The sequence below is a fragment of the Chlamydotis macqueenii genome, chromosome 1 (genome assembly GCF_036417535.1).
Source record: "Chlamydotis macqueenii isolate bChlMac1 chromosome 1, bChlMac1.mat, whole genome shotgun sequence".
Classification (NCBI taxonomy): Eukaryota; Metazoa; Chordata; class Aves; order Otidiformes; family Otididae; genus Chlamydotis; species Chlamydotis macqueenii.
The window spans coordinates 209,206,354-209,231,711 of NC_141556.1; the positions used below are offsets into that span (position 1 = coordinate 209,206,354).

The 25,358-nt window shown below is 40.8% G+C and overlaps 1 protein-coding gene across 2 annotated transcripts; it reads left to right on the forward strand.

Annotated features, from left to right (window-relative positions):
• CCDC83 (coiled-coil domain containing 83) lies at positions 1 to 20,060 on the forward strand. Of its 2 annotated transcripts, none has more exons than XM_086742951.1 (11): positions 1 to 84; positions 2,468 to 2,585; positions 5,624 to 5,708; positions 7,890 to 8,058; positions 8,655 to 8,822; positions 11,378 to 11,469; positions 12,603 to 12,671; positions 15,114 to 15,235; positions 16,268 to 16,353; positions 17,785 to 17,957; positions 19,655 to 20,060. In XM_086742951.1, the coding sequence occupies exons 2-11, from the start codon at positions 2,500 to 2,502 to the stop codon at positions 19,826 to 19,828; spliced, it is 1,224 nt and encodes a 407-aa protein (XP_086599077.1). In that variant the 5' UTR covers positions 1 to 84; positions 2,468 to 2,499; the 3' UTR covers positions 19,829 to 20,060. The 2 variants fall into 2 exon arrangements, with proteins under 2 accessions (XP_086599077.1, XP_086599087.1); XM_086742961.1 differs by having other exon boundaries at positions 19,385 to 19,750.
• The last annotated feature ends 5,298 nt before the right edge of the window (positions 20,061 to 25,358 follow it).

Here is a 25,358-nt window from a genome sequence, read left to right on the forward strand (position 1 = left end):
GGCGGGCGGAAGGCCCTGACTGACCGGTGGCCCGGTGGCAGCCGGGCCCGGGGAGGGGAGGCTGCCGGGGAGCAGAAACAGCGTGTGGGTGCAGCAGGGATACTGGTGGTGACTGAGGGGCGGTGGTGACCGTTTAGGTCTTAAGGGTGCAGGGTGGGGTGTGGCACAGGTGCCATGGGGCGGACTTGGGTGTGGGTGGTGGCAGGGTGAGGGGAGATACCTCAAAGCCTGACTGTGTGGGTCACTTTGGTGGTGGGTGCTCAGAGGTGGCCGGGGACAGTACGGGTCGGGGCTTGGGCACAGAATGGGAGCACTGGTGGGGTCTGGTGGCTGCAGACAGGGAGGCTTTGGCCGCTGCGAGGGGTGGCCCAGCTTCGCCCATTGAGGTGCCTGGTGATGAAGAGGGTTGTGGGTGCAAGGGACATGCAGGAAGGAGTTGAGGGTAGAGGGAATTGTTACCTTGCTTTGGCGATGGGGAAGGGGTTACCGTGTGGCTGCAGAGTGCTGAGGTAATTATTGATTGATATTAATTACCAAGGGAGCAGAAGCTGCTGATAGTGCAGCTGTTTGAGATACAGGGGTACCAGTGTGGGTGCAAGTGCTGCTGTGGATGTCACTGGTGGCAGTGACCAAGCCCATGTGAGTCCCCCCGATGAGTGTCTGCAAAGTCACAGCCCTTGAGTTGCAGTGTTTGGGATCTGCTTGCTTCTTCTAAGGATATAACAGCAGTATATTTATTGATTGAGAAAGTGCTGGTAACGATAATAGGGGTCAGTCAAGAGTTATGTCTGATGATTTTTTTGGAGGGGAGAAGAAATAAATCTTTCCCTCTACAAATGTTTTCCTGCTGGTTTAAAATCTGCACCCAATTCTCAGTCCCCCTAAATATATTACCTTCTCTCTCATGTTTGTGTATTTTCTATGGTTTGCAAAATCCAGCAAACCTGTTATTATAGCACTGTTTTTACCTTGTTGTACAGCTTGGAGGCTTTCTTGTTGCTCCCTGCACAGGAAGAATTTCATAAATATATCACTGGAGCTCACCTGGGGCTGGAGTTCCAAAAAAACCTAAAACTTTTTCAAAGTACGGCTGCTCAAAGTATTTCAGTTTGCATCCAGTTTTAAGCAGGGGATTTGATTATCCGTTTAGTGGAAGGGATAGAGATCGAAAGAAAAAAAAAATAGGGATTGCTGCAGTGAACTTCAATTTCTGAGGAAAATCAGTAAAATAAATGCTCAAATGAAAGTTGAATCAGTACCACTCCAGCTAATTTTGCATTGAAGAAGGATGACGGATTCTTTTTACACTTAAAAAAATGCATCTTGCATTTTTGCATTTGGGCTGGAAATGTCAAAAGTGTCTAGGGGTGCGGAGTACCTAACTTCCTCCTACTCACTTAGGGTAGAACGTTATTTTGTATACAGAAAGCTGACACTGCCTTGCTTCAGGGTATGGTGAGTGCAGCCAGAAGGCATGCGCCAGCGTATGGATTAGAGTGCATCTGTCGATAGTTGGTTTAACTTCATTCCCTTGATTTTACAGAGATTTGGCAGGCTTGCTATGTGGCTTTTCACTGATTTTTTTTTTCTGTTCTTTTGTGCTTATTTTTAATAGGAAAAGTATCCAGCCTGCTGTATTTAGTCACAGAACAAGTTGTTATCAATTTTAGCTTTTAGAGTGATAATTGTTAGCATTCAGAACTTAAATTCAGAAAAGCAGTTTAATATGAAAACAGATTATATACAATGTTTCTACTCATTCACTAGTAAAACCTCCTATTCATATGACCTAATCTGGGTTTGGCATTTGATTATGTTTCCGCTAAAAGTGAGGAATCTTCATGAGTGCCCTTTTCTTGTGACTTTTTAAATTTTATGTAATATATGCTACCAGTTCCGTTACAGAACTACTCATTGTCAGTTGAATTCTGAGGCTGGTAGTTGTGACAGCACACCCAGGGAATACTGCTGACATGCATATCCCTTCAGAGAGTGGTTTTGTTTCAGCTCTAACAATGACAACTGATATCAGAGTTGCAGTGAAAGGCAAATATTCATAGTGCTAGGAGAACAGAAGGAGAGGGAGAGAGATGCATATTAACAAGCAGACTCGATAAAACAAGCCTGATAAAGAAAAACAAAGGACTGGAAAAGGAACAACTGCTTGTTTGATTTGCAAGAATGTAAAACACTCACAGCAAGGGATGCAATAAGTAACTAGTGTTGGAGGCCGCTGCTCATGAATGTATCTGTTACTCAGCACAACTCTTCAGGATGACCCAAAACCACGGGCCTGAGTGCTACCCTGGGCAGGATTACTGCTGTCAACAAAACATCTTGTTTTGTTTACTTCAGAACTGTTAAGAACTTGTCACAAGTGGCAAAGGCTGGTGAACATATGACATTTTGTAAGTCTTTCATTTCTCACGGTTTTTCTTCTTTTCTGCCCGCCCTTTCCTCCCTTTAGATCTAACTTCTAGCACAAGTACAACAAAAAGCATGGAAGAGAAGAAGAAAGAGGAGAAATCAGAAGAACAGCTTACAGAACCTGAATCAGATTTCCCAGAAGCCTTACTAGAATTTCAGTGGGTTTAGTATATTTAACTTTTCACTCATATAGAATATGTGAATGGACAAAGCAGATAACAAAGACAACTTATCCAATTCAGAGCCTGAGCTGATTGACTGTGGTAGTTGTGTGGTGTTCTTTTGTGTTCTTGTTTTGGGTTTTCAAGGCTACTTTTTAAACTATACTGATAAGAAAGCATTTAAGTGGGTTAGAAACAATTTTATGCCATTAGGTTATAACTTGGGAAAAAGAGTTTTATCAGAAACAAAGAAACAAAAAAAAATATTGTCCGTTAGTAGCAAGTTGCATACTCTGAAGTTGCAAGATCACATTTGACTGTATTTTTTAGAATTCCTTGGTGTTCACAGAAGTATTTAGTCACTAGCCAGAACATCAAGACCCTTGGTTCATTCCCTCGGTGCAGCTGAGAGTGAAGCACAAAGGAAAGTGTTTTATTTTGAAAATAATGGAGGGATAACACAAAGGTCTCGTAAAATCTTAAAATCAAGCAGACAAAAATAAAAGCTAAGGGGAGAATATCTGAAGCAGTTACAAAATAGTCCCATTTATTTGATCTCCAGTTTCTTAGGTAGATGATTGAAAGGAGAAAAATTGAGGTTTGTGACTTTTATCAGAGAGATAGAAATTGAAAGGGAAAAACCTCAACAGCATCCGATATTCAACAGCAATTAGGGAGCAAGGAGTACTGCCTTGTTGTGGAAATGAAAAGCAGGGTAAGCAAACTGAAGAGCAACCACATGTAGTTCTAGTGACATCTATAGGAGTTTACAGAGTTTATGTGGAATTTCCTATTTCATTTTACAAGGAACAGAGTACAAGTTTCAGTAATGAAACAGACCAGATTTAGCTGAATCATATCACAAATAAATACCATCCAAAAAATCAACAAACCATATTTTGCTAAGAAATAAGCAAACTGTATACTAGACTGATGATAAAAAAAAAACACCACTTTCTGATAAAGTTATTTTTACACATATTCAGATATCCAAGCAAATTACTAATGTGTCTGAGAGTCTTCCACTGAAATGTGTGCTGTACTGGCACAAGATATTTCGTTTTACAGCAATAGTAGGGGGAAAAGGGAAGAAAAGTATTTTTCTTTCTGTCTTTATCTTTCTTCATCTCCCTCTTGATCACCTCTTTCCGTCTTGCTCTCTCTTTCCCTCTATCTCTTCACCTCTGTAATCTGTAATTTCTCTGTACCACTTTATTGGACAAAGCAGCGTAATCAAACAAGTTAATATCTTTTGCATTTCACTTTAGGGTTTATCAGATGTGTAGTGTTTATTTAACTTCCATTCCTGCTTTTTCTTCTGTACATAGAAGAATGGCTGCTACTCATATCAATTTTTTTTTTTTCATTTTCTGTAGTTTTCTGCTTCAGGATTGGTTAGGAACAACAATCTGCTGACATGCTGATCTAGTTGGAGATGCTCCTGCTCCTTGTAGGGGGATTGGACTTGATAACCTTTAAAGGTCCCTTCCAACTCCAATTATTTTATGATTCTATGAACAATCCTGTGAATTACTTGCTCTAGTAGCATCCTACAGATGATTGACAAAACTGTCATGGTACTAGAGAGGAAAGTTGTTTCTAGATTATGAAATCATCTAGACAAAACCTAGTATACAGAGTTGAGAAAAATAATATCAAGGGAATAATCAATTTAGCTGTTTTGTAGCTTCTTGAATCTGACAAATACCATAGAAAAATAATCTAAGGAGGAAAGTTCTAATATGTAGCAGACAAAATAGCAAATTCTACTGATGATAGAATTTTTTTTATGTTAACAAAGTGACTAATATAGACTGCCACTTCATGGAGGATCTTAAAGTAGCAGAAATTAAGATCAACAGCAGTATTCAAAATACAGAAATGGTTTCAAATTGCAGGTAATTTAGGAGGTCACAGTATGAGGCCAAGCTGTCACCTCTGTCTAATAAGTGAGATATTTGCCCTGTAGCCATCACGACCATACCCTTATATCTCTGTTCTAGCCTCCCTAACTAATATCCTTGTACTGGAAAACCTGGAGAATACTTTGGAGCACACTGACACCAGAGCATGCAAATGTAGTAACCTGCAATTTGCATGACTGAATAATCTAAATTTAGCCAGGAAAAAAAAATTACCTTCTTTTGAAACAACTTAATAGAATACAGGGAGGCAAAAATCTCCCCAAACAACAACCCAAGGAACAATAGCTGTTGAAACAGTAAAAGCTAGTGTGATAATTGTAATACTTGCCTCTATTGTGCCGTACGGTGAATGAATTCCAGGAAAAGAGAGAAAGATTACAGGGAATTTTGCAAATAGACACCATTTGCAATCCAGCGTTTCTCATTCTAAAAGAGAGAACACCAGAAAAAAAGCACTTATTTTACAGCTGTGGCAAAGAGAATGACAAGTAGTCTATGAGAATTGTGAAAGCAGTGAGCTAGTTCTTTGACAAAAATGTATAAACATACTTAGAGGAAACTACTCAGGTTGCAGTCCCTATTCCCTTAGAGCTTCTTAAAGGCTAACAAGTTCTTGGTGTACAAATGCAGTTTATGAAGCTCATCAAACCGCAATTTCAGAAGAACTGAATTCCATTTGATTCTCCAGTTTGGGATTCTGCTGACTATGTCTGAGTGAGTTGCCAAGGATTCCTGTGTAGTGAGTGGTGAGTAAGAAATATTTCTGGAGAACAAAAAATCTTGTCCTAAAAGAGGCCTGTGCAACAGGTCAGCTAAACCACATCCGGAAAGAATAAACCAGCTTAATCCTCTCTAGTGGTTGCAATGCAGCAGTATAATCAGGGAGTCTGTTTCTCAGTAGGAGTAGCTCCAAGCTACCATGAAGGTTCAGATGCATATGGGAAATAATTTCTTTATGTGTACTAAGTGGTCAGTGGTACCTACCAAAATGACTCAGGCAATATGATATGAAAGTAAACGTTTCAGTAGTATTTACGTCTAATCTATCTTAAATAACATTTCTCTTCTGCTTTTGTAAGAACTTCGCTTTTTTTTACTCTTTCTCCACAGAATTGAGACAAAAGAAGCAGCAATTGATCAGGTTCTATCTGATCTGAAACAAGTGGAAAAAAAGAACAAAGAATGTCATGAAAGAGTAAGTGACCATGCATCCTTCTTCCAATACATTTTCTACGTGGTATTTTAACTCACAGATTCAATGTTATTCTTTTCATCCTAATACTACATTTGCTGTAACTAGTCATTGCAGTGAATTTCTTACAGTCACTGAAACTAGAGTTACTGAGTCACTTCATGTGCTTGGAAGTTAAAGAGTTATCTGCATTGAATGTGACATAAAGCATAGATATCCTAAATATAACCATGCAAAAAAAGAAAAAGGCCATAGGAGTAGAATATTCATAGAATCATAGAATCATAGAATGGTTAGGGTTGGAAGGGACCTTCAAAGGTCATCTAGTCCAACCCCCCTGCAAGGAGCAGGGACATCCCCGACTAGATCAGGTTGCTCAGAGCCCCATCCAACCTGGCCTTGAATGTTTCCAGGGATGGGGCATCCACCACCTCTCTGAGCAACCTGTGCCGGTGTTCAACTACCCTCAGTGTAAAAATTTTTTCCCAATATCTAATCTAAATCTACTTCCCTCTATTTTAAAACCATTACCCCTCGTCCTGTAACCATACCAAAAAAAAAAAAAAAAAAAAGGCTATAGGAGTAGAATATTGCAGAAATTGGACACAGCAGTAGTAAAAGTGAGTTCAATGAAGGTGTTTTTCAATGCACAAGATCCTCAGTAACTACCTAAGTATTTAATCTAGCTCTGCAGCAAACACAGGACAACAAGCCCACCTTTCAGTAGGTAACTTTACTGCAGTACCTTCAGATGTGCCTTTTTAAACTATCCTGCAATTATTCCTCAAGGAAGTAAAGAATACATTTTCAGCACACAGAATAAAATAAATTAACTTCATTTTCTGTCATTAGCAGATCTAGCCAAGTACTGCAATTTGCTGACCTTCTTTGATTCACTTCTCAGATAGTGGAATTTCACAGGTATCTATGAGAATTTAGTTATTCTTGCAAACTTAGTTACAATGAACCAATTTACAATCACACAATTGTCTAGGTGCAATTTTTAGCACTACTTGATGAAGAGTCACTTTCTTGTGGATTGAGAGTTGTGCTGTGTCCTTTTTAGAAACAGGGTTACTAATCACAGCTGAATGACCCTTTAAAGAACCATATGTAAAGAACTGTATATAAAGAACAGTAATATAGCATCTGATGACTGAGAGCAGTGAACTTTGAAAGTGGATATATATACAGTCACCTAATGAAATGAATTCAAATAACTCAAAAATCCTTAAACTGGATAGTGTGATTAAACAGTGTTGCAGCCTGCACTTCTTATGGCAGCGAAACATGGAAACAATTATCTCTCTGTCCTGCCCATGCCTGAGATTTGCCCTGCTTTTATAAGTATTCATCTGTTTAGCTTTCCTTGGTGTTTCTTTCAGTCCTGAAGCCTGGATTGTGTTTCATTTGTGGCCTTAACTATCAGTGCAAGTGGCATTTGGCTCTTCTGTCCGTAGGCATCTGAAGTCCCTTATGGTTATTCCCCCAGTTTGATGCTAGATCATGGTCTCTCAAGGATTCCTTCATATTTCAGACTGTGCAAGGTACTTCAGGGCACGCCTGAAATGCTATTTGTTTAATTTACCCATGTCTTGACAGTTTTTTGAGCTCCATTCTTTGTTTCCTGCTTAATGCTTCTGAGTTGTTAGAGTTAATCCTTCTAGAAGTGGGGAATGTTTGAGTCTTTCTCTACTGCATAGTTACTGTAGCAGTTTGGCTGGTATGGTTATTTGCTCCTTTATGGTATCCTTGCCTATGGTTATACGCAAGTGACCGGATTATCTGATGACATTTCTACATGAAAGTGGTACATGGTCATGAAGAATATTGAAGGGAAATAAATAACTCCTACAAATAAATACTGTTATTAAATCGACCCCCAAGGAACTCCCTTTAAAGGCAATGGAGGACTATTCATGTGCTGCACAAAGTACAGCAGTCATTTGACTCTCATTTCCTTGCAATGGTCTTGAAGTTACTGAGAAACTTCTGGGACTTACAAACTCTCCCTTCCTTTCCATCCTTTTTGAATGTGAGGAATAGAGGTTTAGCTGAGAGGTTTTGCAGCACGACCTGGCACTAGGTCAGATTTTAATTTTCTTTATTAATTAAGTTTGTAACTTTAAAAACTAATTTGAAAAAATTTTAATACATGCCTTTTCTTCTGTTGTTCTTTCATAGAATGACCTTCTGAAGGAAGAACAGCAGGCACACATCAGGCGTATACTGAGACAAATAGAACAAGAGGAGAAAGAACAAGATGAAAAGGAGGTTGTAACTAGGGATGATGTGGAAGAGTCACTGAAAGAAATGTGGCAGTATGCTAAAGACAAAGAACAACTTCTGAAAGGTATGTTAAGCTCTCTAAACATGGTATGAGATTGTGGAGGGCTTATAAGTAAATCTGTTAATTAAGTTCAGTTACAATTCCAAACAAGTGGGTCTTTTACAGAAACAGACCCCATATATTAGACTCTGTTTTGTTCCTTCCAAGTGATGTGTGTTACTGTGCAAGTACAGAGGCTTCATATTTTCCATTAAGCTGAAACTCATGAAAGCTCTATGCACTGGCTTCACTGGAAGATAAAAAAATATATTGATGACAGAAAGAAAAGAAGTGGTTTTGATTTTGAAAGTTCTGGCTGCCACCCTTGTGATTCTCAGTGGGAGTGAAGTCATATGTGTCTTTGGTTACAACATTTCAGTGAGAACTCTTGTCTTTCCTTGGCAGAATAAGATCAAGCTGTTCTCAGCAATGATGGTGGCCCTTGACACTATGAGAGGCCATCATGTTGTAATGTATTGTAGTGTAGAAGAATCACCCTTCTTTCTCCAATTCCAGTGAAAGCCCCTTTATTAAAGAATTTGATGAAGTCGTAAGAATTATGAACTATCAGTTCAAGAAATTGGAAATTAAATTATCTTCTCATCTTCTTACTTTAACAGATCTGCACTCCCAGATTGAAGAGACTGAGCGAAAACTTTCAGCAAAGCAGAGTGAGAGGGATTATTGGTTGGAGTACAAAAATGTAGGAAGTAAAGTACAGGCCAACAAGATTATGAATCTGGAAAAAGACATCAAGGAAGTCAAAGAAGACCTTCACAGGGCTACAGGTCAGTTTACAGCTAGTGCAATGCAAGCCTTTCTGTATTACTTCTGGGAATCAACTAAATTATAAATTTAGTTTGATGCCAAGTTATAGTAACTTATATCAGCTTTTCCAAGACAGTGCGCCTAAACTAGGCTGCATAATCCTATGAAATGGAAGAACACGCTCTCTCTGTGAAAGTCCCTTTATTAAAGAATTTGATAAAGTTACAGAAACTGTGGACACAAACTGATAAGTTTGTCTTCTCATTATTTTCTTGTAAAATACAGGCACCCCATTTTAAAAATTGTTATTGTGAAGGACAGCAGTTTTTTAAAAATAAGTCTACATGTATTGAGGTCGCCTACACACAGGACTCAGTTAGCAGTCGTACTTGAAAATGTTAACTGTGCTCTTGTTGCTTCTCATCATGCTACAGGCACGTAACATGTTGAAAACTCCTTTGACAGGGAAGTAGTATGAGCTTATTCTTGGAACAGAGGCTTTTCAATTAACCACACTGGTTTAAATGCAGGACTAGAGGGAGCTGTTTAGCCAGTGGTCTGAACTTTGCCTCCTCGTTGCACAGTCTTGTGTCTGAGGCCCTGCAAAATTGCCAGTACAGATGTATACAAATGCTGGGAAATGGTTCAATACTGACACAACACTGGAATTAATTTGAGAGCTTATGTAGTGTTGAGTGCTTTACAGAGATTTCTTTACTACCCCATTATTTTAAAATCATTTCAATATTTTGCTGTTACATGGCCCATGCTTTTAACAGGAGAAGGATGTCCTGGTTTTCTTCCTTTATGTCCCTCTCAGTATGCATGAGCACAGCCAAGCAGCTGGTAGTAACAGGCAGTGACACTGCTCTAAGGGTCTCTGTATATTCTGTGCCAACCATTACCAGGCATCAACTACTGCAGATAAGAGCCAGCTAGCGATACTTTTGTCTCTTGAAACATATTTTATCACAATTAAGATCTGCCCTGTGTTTTCTACGTTGCCAGATACCTTGTCAGATATTCAGCTCTGCATTCAGCAGAGGTTAATATTTTTCATTATGTGTTTTCTGTTCTCTTAATCAATTTAAAACTTTGCTATACAGCTGCTGCAATATAAAATGAAAGACATAATGGGCTTTTATATAGAATACCAGAATGAGCCAGTAGGAACGTTCAGTCTGACCTCCTGCATGTCACACGGAACAGAGCCAAAAATGTGTGGTCATAAGGAAGTGTATTTATAGAAAGACTGTGACAGACGTACATATAGCAGTTGCCTAATTAACATACTGCAAAATGATGCTGCCAGTACTGGATGTTAGCTTACAATTTAACTCAACTTCCTAAAATTGATCTTCTAATGTGGCTGGGGAATATAGTCTTCTAGCCTACAAAAAGAAAAAAAAAATAGCAACAAACAAGCTTCCCTGAGTGATGCAGCAGCAGCAAATTGGGCTTGTTGACTCCTTGAATGTGTAACAGGCTCAGGGAATCAGCACAGGTGAAGGGGCTTTTGTCTCTGTAGGCACCACTGAAGGGCTTGACACTGGCACAGTTCATGTGATCTGGAGATGACATTTTAAACAAAATTGCTGGAAGGAAGAGGAAGCAAAAGAGAGCCATGCATTTATGTGAGGTCTGAGGAAAACAGCATTGCAGTGAGAGAGATAGGGAAAATAGCGTCCTTCTTAGAAACAATGTGTCCTGGTTCTGGTTAGGATAGAGTTAATTTTCACCTGAGCTGGGAGAGGAGCTGGAGCTGGTGAGTCCAAGACTAGGTACTCGTTTACAGCCAGACCTGTAACACAAGTGCAGAGCTAGGCTGAAGTTCAAGCCTCTGCAACAAGTACGAAGTGCCTTCCTTCAAAGAAAATTACTACAATCACCTCATTCATTCCTTCAAAAGGAAAAAAATACCAGGCAGCAGTGAGCTATTTAGAATAGCACAAAAACAGCCGAAGAGAAGGATGAAATAATTATATATGAAGTGACTAGAACTTGAAGCCAAACAAATTCAGTTTCTAAATAATGACCACAAGTAACGATGAAAGCAAATCGTTGAGGTAATTGCAACATTCTCTATTTTGTTCTGTTGTCGAATGAGAACTCTCTGGAAGGCTTAGATTAATCACAAAATTTATTAGGCTCTGTATAATAACTGTCTGAAAAAAATGCCGTGTGCATTTTTGTACCTGAAAAATAAGTTTTCTAAGCAAATCTCTCACATGTCTTCAGGAGCTCTGCTCTTGATAGACACGAATTTTAGTTTAAGATACCAATATTTTAGCAGAGAATTGTTCTATATATTGGCTGTTGTAGTTGCCAACAGAAATGCATAAGCCACTTTAGACTTCTAGTTTTGTAGTTAACAATACTGTCCTTTGGGTTTAGGAGGAAAATTTTTATGGAGGAGGTTTTTATTGAGTCCTTTTTTTCGTGGAGCATCTATGCCTATGATGCTGGCTGATAAGTTCCAGTTAGGAAAACATGCCAATTATCTATTTATTGTCAGGAGAAATTGATGTCAGATAATGATTTCTGATTTTTGTTTGTTTGTTTGTTTGTTTCACAGAATATTATAGAAATGCTTTGACGGCAGTGAAAGAAGAAAAGGACAGACTGCTTGAGAGGCATGTGGAGTTAAGCAAGGAACAAGCCCCTGAGGTATTCCTTCTGCCTTTTCTAAAAGTGCTAACGGACTGCATCACAGTTAGGATTTATGTACTCTGCAATAATAATTAATTTAACTTGAATTAAGACTTGGAAATTTTCTAATAAATTGAGAGTTAAATCCTCTTACTAAACGTGGCATTGGTTATTGTTATACCCACATGTCCCTTTTTAAATTTTACATCAGCTTAACGATGAGTCGACGTGAGGGCATTTTACAAACAAAGTATGGGAAACCGGGGCACTGATATGGCTGGTTCAAGAATGTGTCGCTTTTGCTGTGACTTTGATTTTGACATTTGCATTGACTTCAAAAAACAGTAACACACTAAGAGACTGTCTGCATGGAAGTCTACAACTTGAGAAAAAATGTTGTTTTGTACTTGTAAAGTACAGCATTTTAAAGATGTCAAAATTAGAGTTATTGACATACAGATTTTTTGTCGTCTCTGCCAGCTCTGATTTGCAAACATGATGTACAAAGTATTTGTGGTGATGGCTTTTTACACTCACAAAATGCAAAGCATACTTCAGTACGAACCACTGGTTGGGTCTGTGAGGTAGTTAAATTCCTTTACTTCAGCGCTGGGATTTTGAGTCGTGTGTGAACATAATCCAAAGGACTGATCTATTCTGATCTACAGGGGTGTGTTTCCTCCTGGTTGTTCCTTTCCACTCACTGATTAATAATTAAATTGTATCCTTGGCTCATTAGCATGGACCTCTACATGTTTAAGTCAGTTGTAAGATCAGTGCTACCTCATTTGTGATTTTGTTTGGGTTTTTTTAATAGCAAAAAGTTTGATTTCCTGAAAACAGCAAGATTTTGACAGTAGTGGGAACATAGCAGATCTTGTTAGGGAAAAAGAAAATGTTTTATTTTAATACGGGAAATTATAAAATATTGGTAAATTGCTTGACATAGAAACTGCACTAGAGAGGATGATGGAGAAGAAACAGCTGGCCTTGTGGACTAAATCCCCTTGTAATCCCTCAGGGGATGCTACAGTGTGTTGTGTGGATGTTTCTTAATTATTTCCTGCTAAACAGCAGAAGGTTCTTCTTTATAGTATGCAGCACTGTCAAAGTCCTGCTTTCAGACGAGATCTTAAATTGTGTTTTCTCAGCATGCTGTGAGATACTTAGACAAAAACATTCGCAGAGAAATTGAAGAGAACGAATGGCTAAAAGAAGAGGTAAGAGGATCACTTGCATACTATTTATCATGGCAATTCAGGTTTGAAATGCAATGGCCTACAGTAATAACTGTTTCCAGGGATGGCCTCTGAAGGCTTTCCTAGGAAAAGGAGAGTGATTGTCTGTAATTACTCTGTAATCCTGACTAGCAAACAGCGTATGTATGTGGTGAATAAAGGTAAAAGGTGAACTTCTCCTTTCACAAATGAAGAACCCATTTTCCTACCCAAGCAGTTACATGAAGGACTACAACGTTCCATACAAGTAAGTATTTATATCTACAGAGACTGGGATACTACCCAGTGTAAAGGCTCAACAATTCAAGTATCTGAAGAGTGAATTGCACTGGAGTTCTAGTGCTGCTGTATTGAAAGAAAATGAATATGGATGTTGGAAACCTTTTTGGAGAAAGGGTTTGAGACAGCTTTAAATGGGAGATAATAAATAAACCCTGAAGATTAGTACACTGAAGAGAGGAAAATCAAAATCATACATCGTTGTAATTGATTACTTGATAGCTTTGATACTGTCCTTTAACGGCAATTTAGAGTTATAGATTAGATAAGCGTAACTTTTCTTGTCAAGGAAAATCTTTTTTTTGTGAGCAAAATTTAGGAAATTGATTTCTCCATTGTGAAAATTTGATTGTCTTTGTTCCAGTCAATACAGATTCTTTGTTGTGATCAAATTCAAGCAAGAGATTGGGGGAGGAAATACCCTTCCCCACCTTTACAGCCTCACAGCTTAGAACTGAGCAAAACTTTTTTGGAAATTTATAAATGAATTTATTATTATTCTATGCCACATCAACAAACCTGGCAGAGGTTTCCCCTGTTTACTTACTACTTTAAGATACTTGCCAGGATGCAGGGATATGGGTTTCCTTCCTCCCCTTAATGAGCTCTGAGTTGTTTAGCTTTCTGAGGAGGGTGTCCAAACCACAGGTTCTGAGGCAATGAGGTAGGGGTCAACAGGAGAGAATTAATGTTTTAATGTGTATAAACAAGCAGGAGCTCAAATCTATACATCCTATCACTGAATGAGTAAGAATTCCCTTCCCGTCTCCCTGTCTCACTGAACACTTGGGAGTTTCACATGTATTAGCCGGTGTCAACAAGGGAGATCCGCTTTGGAGTACTCTCATCCCCTGACAGGCTCTCACCGCAGAGTCGAGGGATTTTCGTTTCTTTTCTCTCAACTAGAAGTTTCCTGTGTTATGAATTAGTGCTTTGAATAATTGTGGAAAACAAAACTATTATCAGTGACTTCTCCAGTCCTCTGAATTCACCCATGCATTTTCCGTTTTTCTTACATGCATGAAATATCTTTTTCAGGCTGATGTTTATATGTAGCTGACAGACTCTGCCAGTATTTTCTTTTGGAGAGATAAACCAAAAATTTCAGTTTTGTCCCAGTTCAACATTTATAATTTTTTTTTCAGTTTGGCCACTGAACTGAAAAATGATTTGCCAAAACAACCCTAAACTAGTTACCTCCAAATTTGAACAGATTTGGAGACTTCGGTCACATTTTTCCGTGGTTACATTGTCACACCAAGATGGTGCAAAGCTGTGTCACCTCATTGTGCCAAGCCACATCCTGTTACTGGTTTATGATGTCCTGTCATTTTCACCTTTTTTAATCCTGGGAGAAAGGGGAACTAGTTTTTTAACTGTCAATTTGGATGATTATAGCTGGGTTAATTTGGCTTTGGTGAGAACAGGTGCATTCAGATCACTAGGTGCCGCTTTTAAACGTGCGTATGGCTGCGATTTCTGCGAAGGTGTTTGTCCCATAGTACGTTCCTCTTCCCAGTGAAGGAGGGAAGAACTTGCACTTTGGGAAAAATGAGAGGAATTGTAGGAACTGAATAACTGGTATCCTTTGGTTAATATAACTTCATGGCAATATGGGGTGATTACCAGCCCAAAAGAAAGAAGAGCCTGGGGTTTATCCAATACCATGGGTTACTTGGACTGAAAGGTTCACTGATTTTAGGTAAGAAGGTTTTGTGTACAGGCAGGAATTAGAAAAGCAACACTTGCTGAGCAAGAGCCTGAATTTAACTCTACAAAGAAGGTTTTTCTCTCTCAAAGCTCAGTTGTGAAAGAAAAAAAAAAAAAGAAAAGTCCAGAGCTGCTATCTACCAGACATGTTTGACGACATGAGAAGGTTCTGCTGTCAGGGTTGCACAGCCCAAATGTGTGACTGTGACTGACAGAACTGGGCCATTAACAGGTTCTAATAAAGGTGTGAAACAACCAGAGGGGCCTTCCTTTTACCTGAAAATGTGTCACTGTTTCTCTCCACCAAATGCCCCGTCTTGCTGATATAGCTATGTGATTTTTAGATGTTCTATTAAGATAGCTACTGTGAAAGCTTTTCAAAATGGGTATGGTCTTTCTAAGATGATACTTTTTTTTTTTTTTAATTGTCAAAAGGTTAAGATATACCGAAAGGAAGTGAGTGATTTGGAAGCCTCTATTCAGCTCCTGGAAGAAGAAAATATCGGTTTAGTGACAAAACAGATTGATACCAGACTTCAGATTCTGGGAGTACCCAGGTAAAATGATGCCTTTACAGACTTACAAGTGATTAATTTTTTTAAAAAGGTAATGCTCCCTTCTGCCTCTTGAGCTATTTGGGCTCTTCCACAACAAAGCCAAGGTAGTTTCCTAGTTGAGAGGAGGCAGGATTTGACTGAGTATGTGTGAGACTTGTATCTCTGAAGGATGACAGTGACATTGTAACCTCCTAAATACCAAAATTTAGGTAATAAAGTGGGTTCTTTAATAGATTTAATAATGGCCTAGTGATATTCACTTTTATTTTAGCCAGGATACCCTTGGGGCTTGGAAATAGTTTCTTTCTGTTGTAATTGTCTGAGATGCAGCTTCTCAGATCAAGTGCTGAGTGATAGATTTTCCTTTACTGTTGGCAAAATATTTAAGGATGTGAAGATTAACATGGAAATATATGGAGTTTTGCAGCCTCAAGTGCAACAGATGACCTGGTACCAAGCAAGGAAGAGGCCTTGGGATAGGTCTGTCTCTAGTATTAGTTTCTTTTGTATTTAAGTTATTTAACTTGTTCCCTAGAGAAAGATTAATTTAGCCACGAAATGTCAACCCTAATGGTATCAAAAACACGATGTAACAATGGGAAGGATCCATCTTTATTTTCCAGTCCCAGCTCAGTGATTGTAGCCATATTGCATAAAAAAGTTCCAAGTCCTTAAGAAGTGACCATTTTTCTCTCCTGTCCAAACTTTGGACAGCTTTTAAGTGAGAGCTGCCAGCTGTGGTTTGAATGTTGGACTGACTGGAGACGATAACATTTATTTTCTTTTAGTCTCATGGACATAGTTGAACTTAGGCACTAAGAATAAAAAGAGCAGCGTATTCTCCACTAAGGTACCTGGCTGCCTCCATTGCATTTTTAAACCATTGCGCTATTCTGCATTTGTGGTTAGGCAGCAAACGGCTTTCAGAAAGGCTGCCCTCCCTCCCACCCGCCAAAAGATTGCACAGGTCAATTCAGAGAGAAAGTTCAGACCTCTAATACGAGTTTCACTTTATTTTTTTTAATTTCACAGGCATCTGTTTCTTACCCAGGGAGCTGGCTTGCAAGATGAATCTCCTAAGGATGAAATGAAGGAAGTAGAGTATAGAGAGTATGCAGGTAAAGCAGATGCCAGCAGCTTATAAGAACTGATAAATCACTGAACGTTTAAATGCTTTTTATTTCCTTTTTTATCAAACTGCCTATTTTACATGGTGAACACTTAATTTCCCACTTAACTGCAGCCACTACAGCAATGGCAATAATTTGTGTTAAGAAGACAAAACCACAATCTACCTGTAATAGAATTTTAAAATTGAAATTGATATTTAGAATGTTGGATGTAATTACTGTAGAGCTAGCCTGGAATGCGGTTAATAGGATTGGCCATGTTTTATGAAGATATGAGTCATATCTTAATCAGTTATTTATTGATCCATAAATTCCATTATTCTCTCGTACCTGAGAGGACACTTTTGAACTTTGCAGTGGCTTTCACTTGAAGCGTACGTGCCCTTTACAGTCATTCAGCTCATAGGGACACAGCCGAGTTAATTCTAAACGAATCCCTAGCAAGAGCAGATGAAGCCACACGGCGCTCAGCCTGAACTGAAAAATCTTGGTAAGCAGCACTGAATCTCCAGCTAGGCTGGTAGGCATGTCCCGGAAAAGGATATTCCGTTAGGGAAGAGGGACCATGTGAGTGTGCTTGTCTGTTTAGGGTGGTTTCTGTGGATTCCTTAGTATTGTGTGTTTTATTTTACATATTTGTGTGAGTAGAAGAAAGAGAGGGGAAAAAAGGACAAAATTAAATCAAAGAAGTGAGTTCCACAAATTGACACTAAACAGATATGAACAAGTCTGTTGAAGTTCTGATCAGTTCCAGCCATAGGAAGGCCAGCAAACGTGTTGACTAAGACTTCTGGATTAGATACACGTTTACTTCAAACGGTTCAGCTCTACTTTTGCTAGACCTTCACAATAGTTACTGGGAGAAGTAGGTTTTGTTCCAGTAAGCTGGGGTCAAGTCACTGTCCCAGGCAAACATACAACTTGGCAGTCCATGTCCAGAATTGTCTGATTCCTGAGAATCACTCAACTGCAAATGTGAGCTCTTCAGGGGAGTTACAAGTAGACCAGCTGTGTTGCAGGAACTTGTACCAACATGCATGGATGTAGGAAAAGTCTTACTTGTTTTTGCTGCCTTTCCTATTTTTTTTAACTATTCAGGGCTATATAGGTTTTAAGATGAATGGATAAAAGCTTATTTTTTCCCCTGCCCCATTCCACAGAGCCGTTATTTCTAACTTCCAGTCAATTTCAGTCCCTGATCTTGATCAGAAATTGCAAACAGAAATAAACATAGAAAAATCAGTGAGCAAAGTCAACACTTTGCTTGAATTGCCCATTAAAAATCCTACCAAGCTGTTCTTTACATCGCACTGGCCAAGCCACATGAAAGATTGCAGGCAATGCTCAGAGCAAGTACTAATTCTGGTCTTCATAAAGCTTAACAATTGCGTACAAATCATTGTTCCACTCTTTACAAAGCAAAGACAGATGGAGATGAAAGCCTCAGAAGTGCCACAGTCCCCTGTCAGGAAAAAAAAGCCCTTCCAGAGATTCAGTCTGAGAAGCCTCAAGACAGTGATGGGAAGCTGTGGGAAAAGTCATTCACTCCAGGTCTTGATAGATTCTTGTACGAAGATGAAAAAGGTTTCCAGGTATGAGTTAAATTAATCCGGTCTTTTACAGACACAAATATATTCCAGTGTTGAGCACGAGCTACTGCCAGGAGTGTTCTACTCCCTATTCCTGTGTCATACAGGCCAGCCTCCAGTGGATGTTTTGGATGCCTTAGGGCATTTCTGATGGCACGAGACACATTGTTTTGGCAATTGAGTCCTGTCCTAGGTATCAACATATGTGAGTGTCAGGACGAAATTCCCCCTAGAAAGCATCCTGAATGGCACCAAGTGACCATTTCCTATGGCATTGCACAGATTCTTGTTTGCTTGGACGCTGATCCTTTCAGAAATTATGTTGCATCGTAGCATTAAAGGATCAACAAGTCATTTAATCCTTCAAGGGAAAGCCAGGTCAAAGGTGTTCCTGGGTGAAAAACACAGGATTTGAGAAAATAAAAAGGCAGAGGTTCTACGTAAATAGACAGAGTTTGTGTGGTTCTCAAAAGAGGTGATGGCACCTGCTCCAGGAGATCCCCAATCCTAGGTTGCAAAAAAGATGCTTCCTGGGTGCCTTTGAAACTACTCTCTTGAGTGATGAGGGCTTGAATACATTTGTAAATAAACTAATTGTTCTTGGAAAATACATTACATCATTGATTTCTACTGCAAATTAAGGATGATGCAGACACGGTGCAGACTGCAGAGCTTGCTGTGTAAAGATACTTCTTCATTCATGTTTCTTTACTATTGAGTGTTCTATTTAAACACACTCAATAATGATTAAAAAAACCACAAACCAACAAAAACACCACCGCCAACACTTTTTTTTTTCTAGAAATTTGACATTAGTTTGATTAATAGTCTGCAACTTGCGTTTGGTGAAATCATCCTATTGCCTTGATCAGAGACTAACTTAAGGAGTGGCTCTGTCCTGAAGAGTCATTACACTTTTTACATTTAACAAAAAAAATCTATCCAGACATTTGTTTCCTTGCAGCTGTGGCCTTAGGAGAGGAAGCCTAGCTTTACTACTTTCTTCCTGCTGTTAGCACTGCAGAGCCCACCCACTGAGGGCCATAGGTGCTGCTGATATTCTTGTACTTTATAAAAACAAAGGCATAATTGTAAATATAGTTTGCAAAAAATAGTTGCATAGCAACTATTATGAATTTACTAAACAGAGTTGATTCAAGAGCTTGCACTGTAGAGTTCCTTCTTCCACCTCCCTGGCCCTGCCTGTACGCTCCTGCTCCTGCCCTGAGAGAACCCGTAGTGCACGTCGGCCTTTTCTGTAGCTGACTCACTCGCTAGCCCAGCAGAAAAGCGTGCCTGTCTTTCTCCTCCTGAATTAGTTTTCTGTTGGGTTAGTCAACTGAATTGACACAGAGGTTTGGAGAAGACCAGAGCCAGCAGAGATGTTGGTGGAAGCACATGGCTGGACTTGGACCTCTCTCTTTTGGCAGTAAGCGAGCTGTTGGATTAGTTTTGTTCTCACAGAACTGAACTTGGGAGCAGAACGCGGTTTGCAGAAAAAGTGTTGTTGGTGAAAACACACAGGAAAAGAAGAGGCCAGCAGGGTCAACCAAGCCCGTTAACACTGATGCTACCAAACAGCAAGCCCAGGGCTTTACATCTTTACAGTTGCTTTGAAAAGGGAACTTGCTATGGGTTTTTTTTTGAAGAATGGTTGCTTTCAATGTAATTGCAGAAGAATACTCTTCTTTCTTCTTAAGGAATACTCAAAACTGGGTCCTCTGGAGACAACACTAATGTGTGTGGTTGGAAGAGCCATGCCTATTCACGAAGAAGCAGAAGAAATGCCGGGCTGGAGCCGCACAGAAGGTGGTGTTACTGGTAACACCACAGCTCAGGTGATCAAGGCCTTACCTAAAGAAGAGGTTGGTTAAAGATAGACACAGAAGGGTAAATGCAGGCTGCCATAAAATGTAGAACTGTTACAAAATACTTAATACCCTGCTAAAGCAGAACCTGCTTTATCCAAGCATAATTCAACTATTGCTAGAAATTGAATATCTGATTTATTTTTATCTGTCTCCATAAAACCTCTACTTACTTAATACATTGAAATAACAACGAAAAAGAAAAGCATAAAAATAATAAAAGTTGGGTTTTTTTTTTTTTTAGAATTGGCAAACTATGTTGTGTAGCCCTTTATCTGTTGTTTGTGGCTGGTCTCTGTGAACATACATCTTCGTGCAGTGATTCAGTGGGGTTTTCTTCCCACCCTCATTGCACATCCTGGACGCCCGCAGGAGTACACACTGCGGTTACTGCCCACAGGCACAGGCAGGCTTCTGACCTACGGGTCTTCCTATTTAGAAACTTGTGAAAGCATTGAATAATCTGATTTAAACCCTTGATGGGTTAAACAGCTGCTTTAAAAAGCTGGAATAAAGCTTTTTTTAAAAACTGTAAACATTTTAAACAACCTGTAGCTATGCAGTGTCTCAGCTTATCCTGCGCTTCCATGCAAACATTCTTCATTTTTCAAGCGAGCTCAGCTATTCCTGCGCAGCAGCTGCCTCCTGGAGTTGCAGGTGAGTCGAACTGTTCTCTGGGCTCCACTGACTGCAGCGCCTCAGAAACCCAGCTCACGAGCGGAGACGTAAAGGTGGGAGCCTTAATCTCAGACCGAACCTCACTCGCGTTGCCGCGTAGTAAACACTCAAACGCGTTTGGACGTGTCCCTGCTGTAACCCAACCGAGTCGCTGCGGGGACTGAGGTGACTCCCAGCGCTCGAGCGCCAGGAGGACCGGGATCCGTACTTGCGAGGCGGCAACGGTTTCAGCACAACAGAAACCTCCCCTCGGCTCCGCTGCCTGCTTTTGAGCGCAGTGCAAGCCCCATGAAATGGCTTACTTGAAAGAGAGATTAGTTCTGCTCAGTGCTTCGTTTAGCTTTTCCTTTAGTCACAGAATTAGAACGTGGCTTAGGCTGAACAGCTTTTCAGTTAAAGAGAGGCCTCTCCCTCTTCCCACCGCTCCCCGGAGGGCGTGCAGATTTCCCAGCAATGTAAATGTAAGGTCTAGCTCTAGGCTTCTCTGCTTGTCCCCATGTGCAGGCCATATGGCAACGTAAACCTCTGCCTTGGAGAAAAGAAACTTTGCCTCTTCGAGTCCCTGTTCAGTCTTTCACCATAAATGCCTCTGTGGGTGAGCGGGAGTTAAAAGGAAATCGGAAACATGCTAATTAGGGTACAGCCACAGGCAGCCTGCACCAGCCAGAAGCAACAGCCTGTAGCAAAACATCTTCAGTGAAATGTCCCAAATCCCCTTGGTTTCTGTAGGATTAGCATTAAGGGCAGCACGAGGCTTTTCGCCGCAGAAAGCTAGCTCTTCAGCAAATGGGGCATCTGGATTTGATAATTTTGTTACTGGCAAAATCAGAAATGAGCAACATGTTGTAAACCAGAGAGCTGATCAGTCCACTTTCTGGCAGCAGGGCCAATGCTTCCAACTCCTAAACAATGGGAGCCAGGTTCCCTGCTCCAGTTAAGGCAAAACTTACAGGAGTCACCCTTAAATTCCCAGCATTATGAAACAGTTTTTCTTCACTGTTTCTTTTGCACAAGAGAACTGTAGGACACTGGTTGGGCTAGAAGATGCAGAAAGGTGGCCGTGTGTCCCCCCACAACTATAACCCAAGCAAAGCCTGGGCTGAGCTCCTGGCACACAACCCCAAGGCACTTGCAATTTCAACAGGAGGAAAAAAACCTCACGGGTGTTCACTGGAAATTCAGCATTAAAGAAATACGAGCATCACCCATGTTGCAAGCATGTGGTAATAAAGTAATTTAACAGAACTGAGGTCCATGCGCTGGAACTGAGAAAGATCAACCCATAAATGCCTAAAAAGCCTAACAGAGTTGGGTGTCCTGCGTCCGCTGTACCCACTCAGGTAGTGAGAGGAGCTGCTCACCTCAGCACGCTGCTGCTTTGAACCCTCTCTGAGCAATTTCCCCGTAGAGCCAAGCCACTGGGTTATACCGCTTTATAGTCTGGCTGCGCAAGCGTGATCTCTCCCCAGCCTGAGCTGCAAGGAATGGAGGTTACTTAACTTTTGGTCTGGTTCTTGAGAGGTTTGCAGCCTCCGGTGCAGCTGGGTTATATAACGAGGCAATCTTTCCACAGGTTCAGACTTGTGTGTTTTGGGAAATGAGGGTAGGAGACTCGTTCTGCAGAATTTGTTCTTGTTTGGCTGCTTTCTGAGAGAGAAGTTATTAAACGCTCCGCTTCTGTGGGCTAAAAGCAGTTTCCCAGAATAAGGTCAAGGCAGAAGCTAATGGAGTGAAAAGTTACACGATAGTGACAAGCAAGGAACAGCGAATCCGAGGGTATTAGCATCGCAAGCCACTGATGTTTTGCAGCTGGATGTTCTTCTGAAAAACACTTTCCCTTGGATTTTTGAGTCCGCAGTAGAAGTAAGGATGGTTCTCTGTACTGCTGCACTCCAGAGCTCGTGTTCTGCAGACTACCACAAACGCGGTGTTGTTTTAGGACATGACATGGTGACAAGATGCCGACAACCATTCCCCTACGTGGCCCATCGAACATCTCCCCTGAGCCATGGAAAACTAGGATTTGCTGGATCTTTTCCTCACTTTTAGCAACTAAAGTGTAGCAAGAGGCTAAAATTGGATCAAATAATACTTTTCTAGAGAAAACAATACTTGGGCAACTGCTGTAGTTGGCATGGGGGAAGTTCAGCAGTTACCACTGCGAACAAAGCAGAGATCCATGCTATGAAAATAAATCCGAGACCCCAGCTCTCCTCAGATACTGCAGCTGCCAGACATCCAGCACCTTTTCAGGAGCATTTTAAGGAAGTTCTGCTTGTTCCAAGGCTTTTTGATCTCTGCCTCAGGAAATTTCATCAGCAGAGAAGCAAGAAAATAAATAAGAAATGTGTTTTACTCAGCTCCTAGACTGATTGGTTATCTTGGGCAAGTCATCTCCCACACGTGAAATGGGTATTTCATTTACTCAGCCTTCAGCTACAAAAGGGTGCCAGGTGGGTGGCAGCAACATCGCACCTCCAGGGGAACCTGCTCAGGGGTCTCTCTCCTCACTCCTTCTCCTGCTTGAGCCAGGACGTAGCATCCCGATCAGCCAAAGCCCTTCATGCTCCCATTTGAACGCAGAAAATATCAGTAACTCAGAGATTTGTTTTCTGGGCAAATTCAGCAGAAGATGCCAAGACCGTTTCCGGTCTCGCCGCTGCAGTGTGAGAGAGCTGCAAAGATCAAGTTAAAATGTTGCCACCAGGCCAAGGAGAAAGCACTTATTTAGTTCACAGACGCTCCCATTAACATTGCTTTTTCTTCCGTATTCAGCGCGTTTCTTCACCACCCCTCACATTATCCTGTCAGTCTCCTGCTCCCATCGCCATTTCCTATCTTTCCCACTGTTTTTGGCACTTAATTCTCATTTTTCTGCCACAATCTTTATCTCAATTATGTCGTGGCCTTCAAGCTGCAAGTCATTTCTAGCGCTACAACATTTATGGCAGGCTCTGAAAACAGGCACTTTTTGTCTAATAAAAGATTCAAGGTTTCACCCTGTCCCTCCCTCTTGCTGAAGGCAAGCCAGGAGAGCCTGTGACTTCTTCCAGCAGCTGGCTGAACCGACCATCTGATGGCACGTAAAGTCAGGCAACAACAGTTTTTAAACATTTCCTGAGGTACTGTCAGCGTCAATTTACTGCACAGAACTGTTCAGTTTGGTTTGTGACTTTGAACCAAAGAACAGAAGCAGCAGAAGAACTCAGATCGGTCTTCAGATTAAGATTCTGCATTTGGGCTTTTAGAAAACACCTGAAGTTACTGGCTGGTCAGGTTCATGTTCTGGCAAGAATAATTGTCTCAAGCAGTAAATCCAGTTGTTTAAATACGCAATTATCTGATTAAAAAGCTAAAAAATATTGCAATGATTCCAACACACCAGTTTCCTTCACAAAGCTCTAAAAGGAACCACAGCCCTCTAACACAGCCCTGCATCCTCCACGGCTTGGCAGAGCAGGCAGCTTTCCCAGGCAGTTTGCTCTTCTAGAATAAAAAGCCTTTGAACCCAATTTTGAGGAGAACCAGGTGTTCACAACCCCCATTGTTGAAAATGGCCACTAATGCAAAAGAAACATATCGATGAGCTATGCTTTTTTAATTAAGCTACAACTGAGTGTTAGTCCAGTGATACCAGAAGCAAACATACTTAGTAGGAACAAAGTAAATGGGAAAATAATCCTCAGGAAAATTCACCAGCCAGTTTGTCTCTGAAGAGCAAACCCAAAGCAAGGTTTATCAGCAAGGCCTCTGACAAGAAAGCTTAACCTGCAGAGCAGCTGTGCTAAAGAACACAGAGCAACCATGAGCAAGCAGTAAAGGATGAGAGACAGACTAATCACCAAACTGATCATCCCTGCAGAAATGTTTGGTTTTGCTTGGGGATTTTTGGCACCTGCATGATTTGCAACCTCAGGTCCACAGCCTCACAAAGGGGGTGTCCAAGGGACCAAAAAGATTTAAGAACTAGGAAATCAGACCTATCCTCAGTCAACAGCCTCGAAACAAAGGATTGAAACCACTGTGCAGAGAACACCACAGACCTAAAAAGACACAGTTGGGGGCTGTTCCTGCAACCACCCAGCACACTGGGCTATGGCGGAGGCTGGTCTGCCTCAGTCTTTCACACAAGCTCCAGACTGTGTACCCCAGCGCTCACTGATTTAGCTAACAGGACACAAAATGTGCACTTTTTTCCAGCTGACCCCTGATGCAGACAATTCACATTTTTTATATTCTAAGTGCAGGCAAAAACTAGAAACAAGCTGTTCTCTGGTGGTTACAGTCCCACACTGAAAGCCTCAGCTGGAGGAAGGTAAAGATTTCAGTAAACTGTATTTCAGACTCCCCAGATCTGGATGTGTGCATTAAATACTTTAAAAGTAACAGGTTCAGGTTTTTAATTCATGCTTTTAAAAACAGATTTTAAATCTACTGATCTGTACCGATCGCTTGATGATGCACCTCCTTGAGGACACGCCTCAGGGAGCTGAGAAGGAAGTTCCATTTCGATCACAGCTCCCTGGGACGATACCCAGCATTTGAAGCAGACAACGCTCTGCGCAAGCTGTTCAAAGCCTCACCAGCGTTACCTTCCGCTGCAAGACCAGGAAAGATGCCTAAATAATTATTTTGGCGTATTTATACTTCTTGCTCAGTTATAAACAGTACAAGTTTATTGCCATGAATATTTTGAAAAACTAGGAGACCGTGAAAGATCATCTTAAGTAAGGAATCCAGCTTTCAGTGAGACAGCTCGTCACAGCGGAACCGAGGCCGTCGACCGCAGCACCACGGGAAGATGGCGCACAGCTCGCGTCGCTCGCAGGTCCGCAGTGCTGCACGTCCTGTAATACAA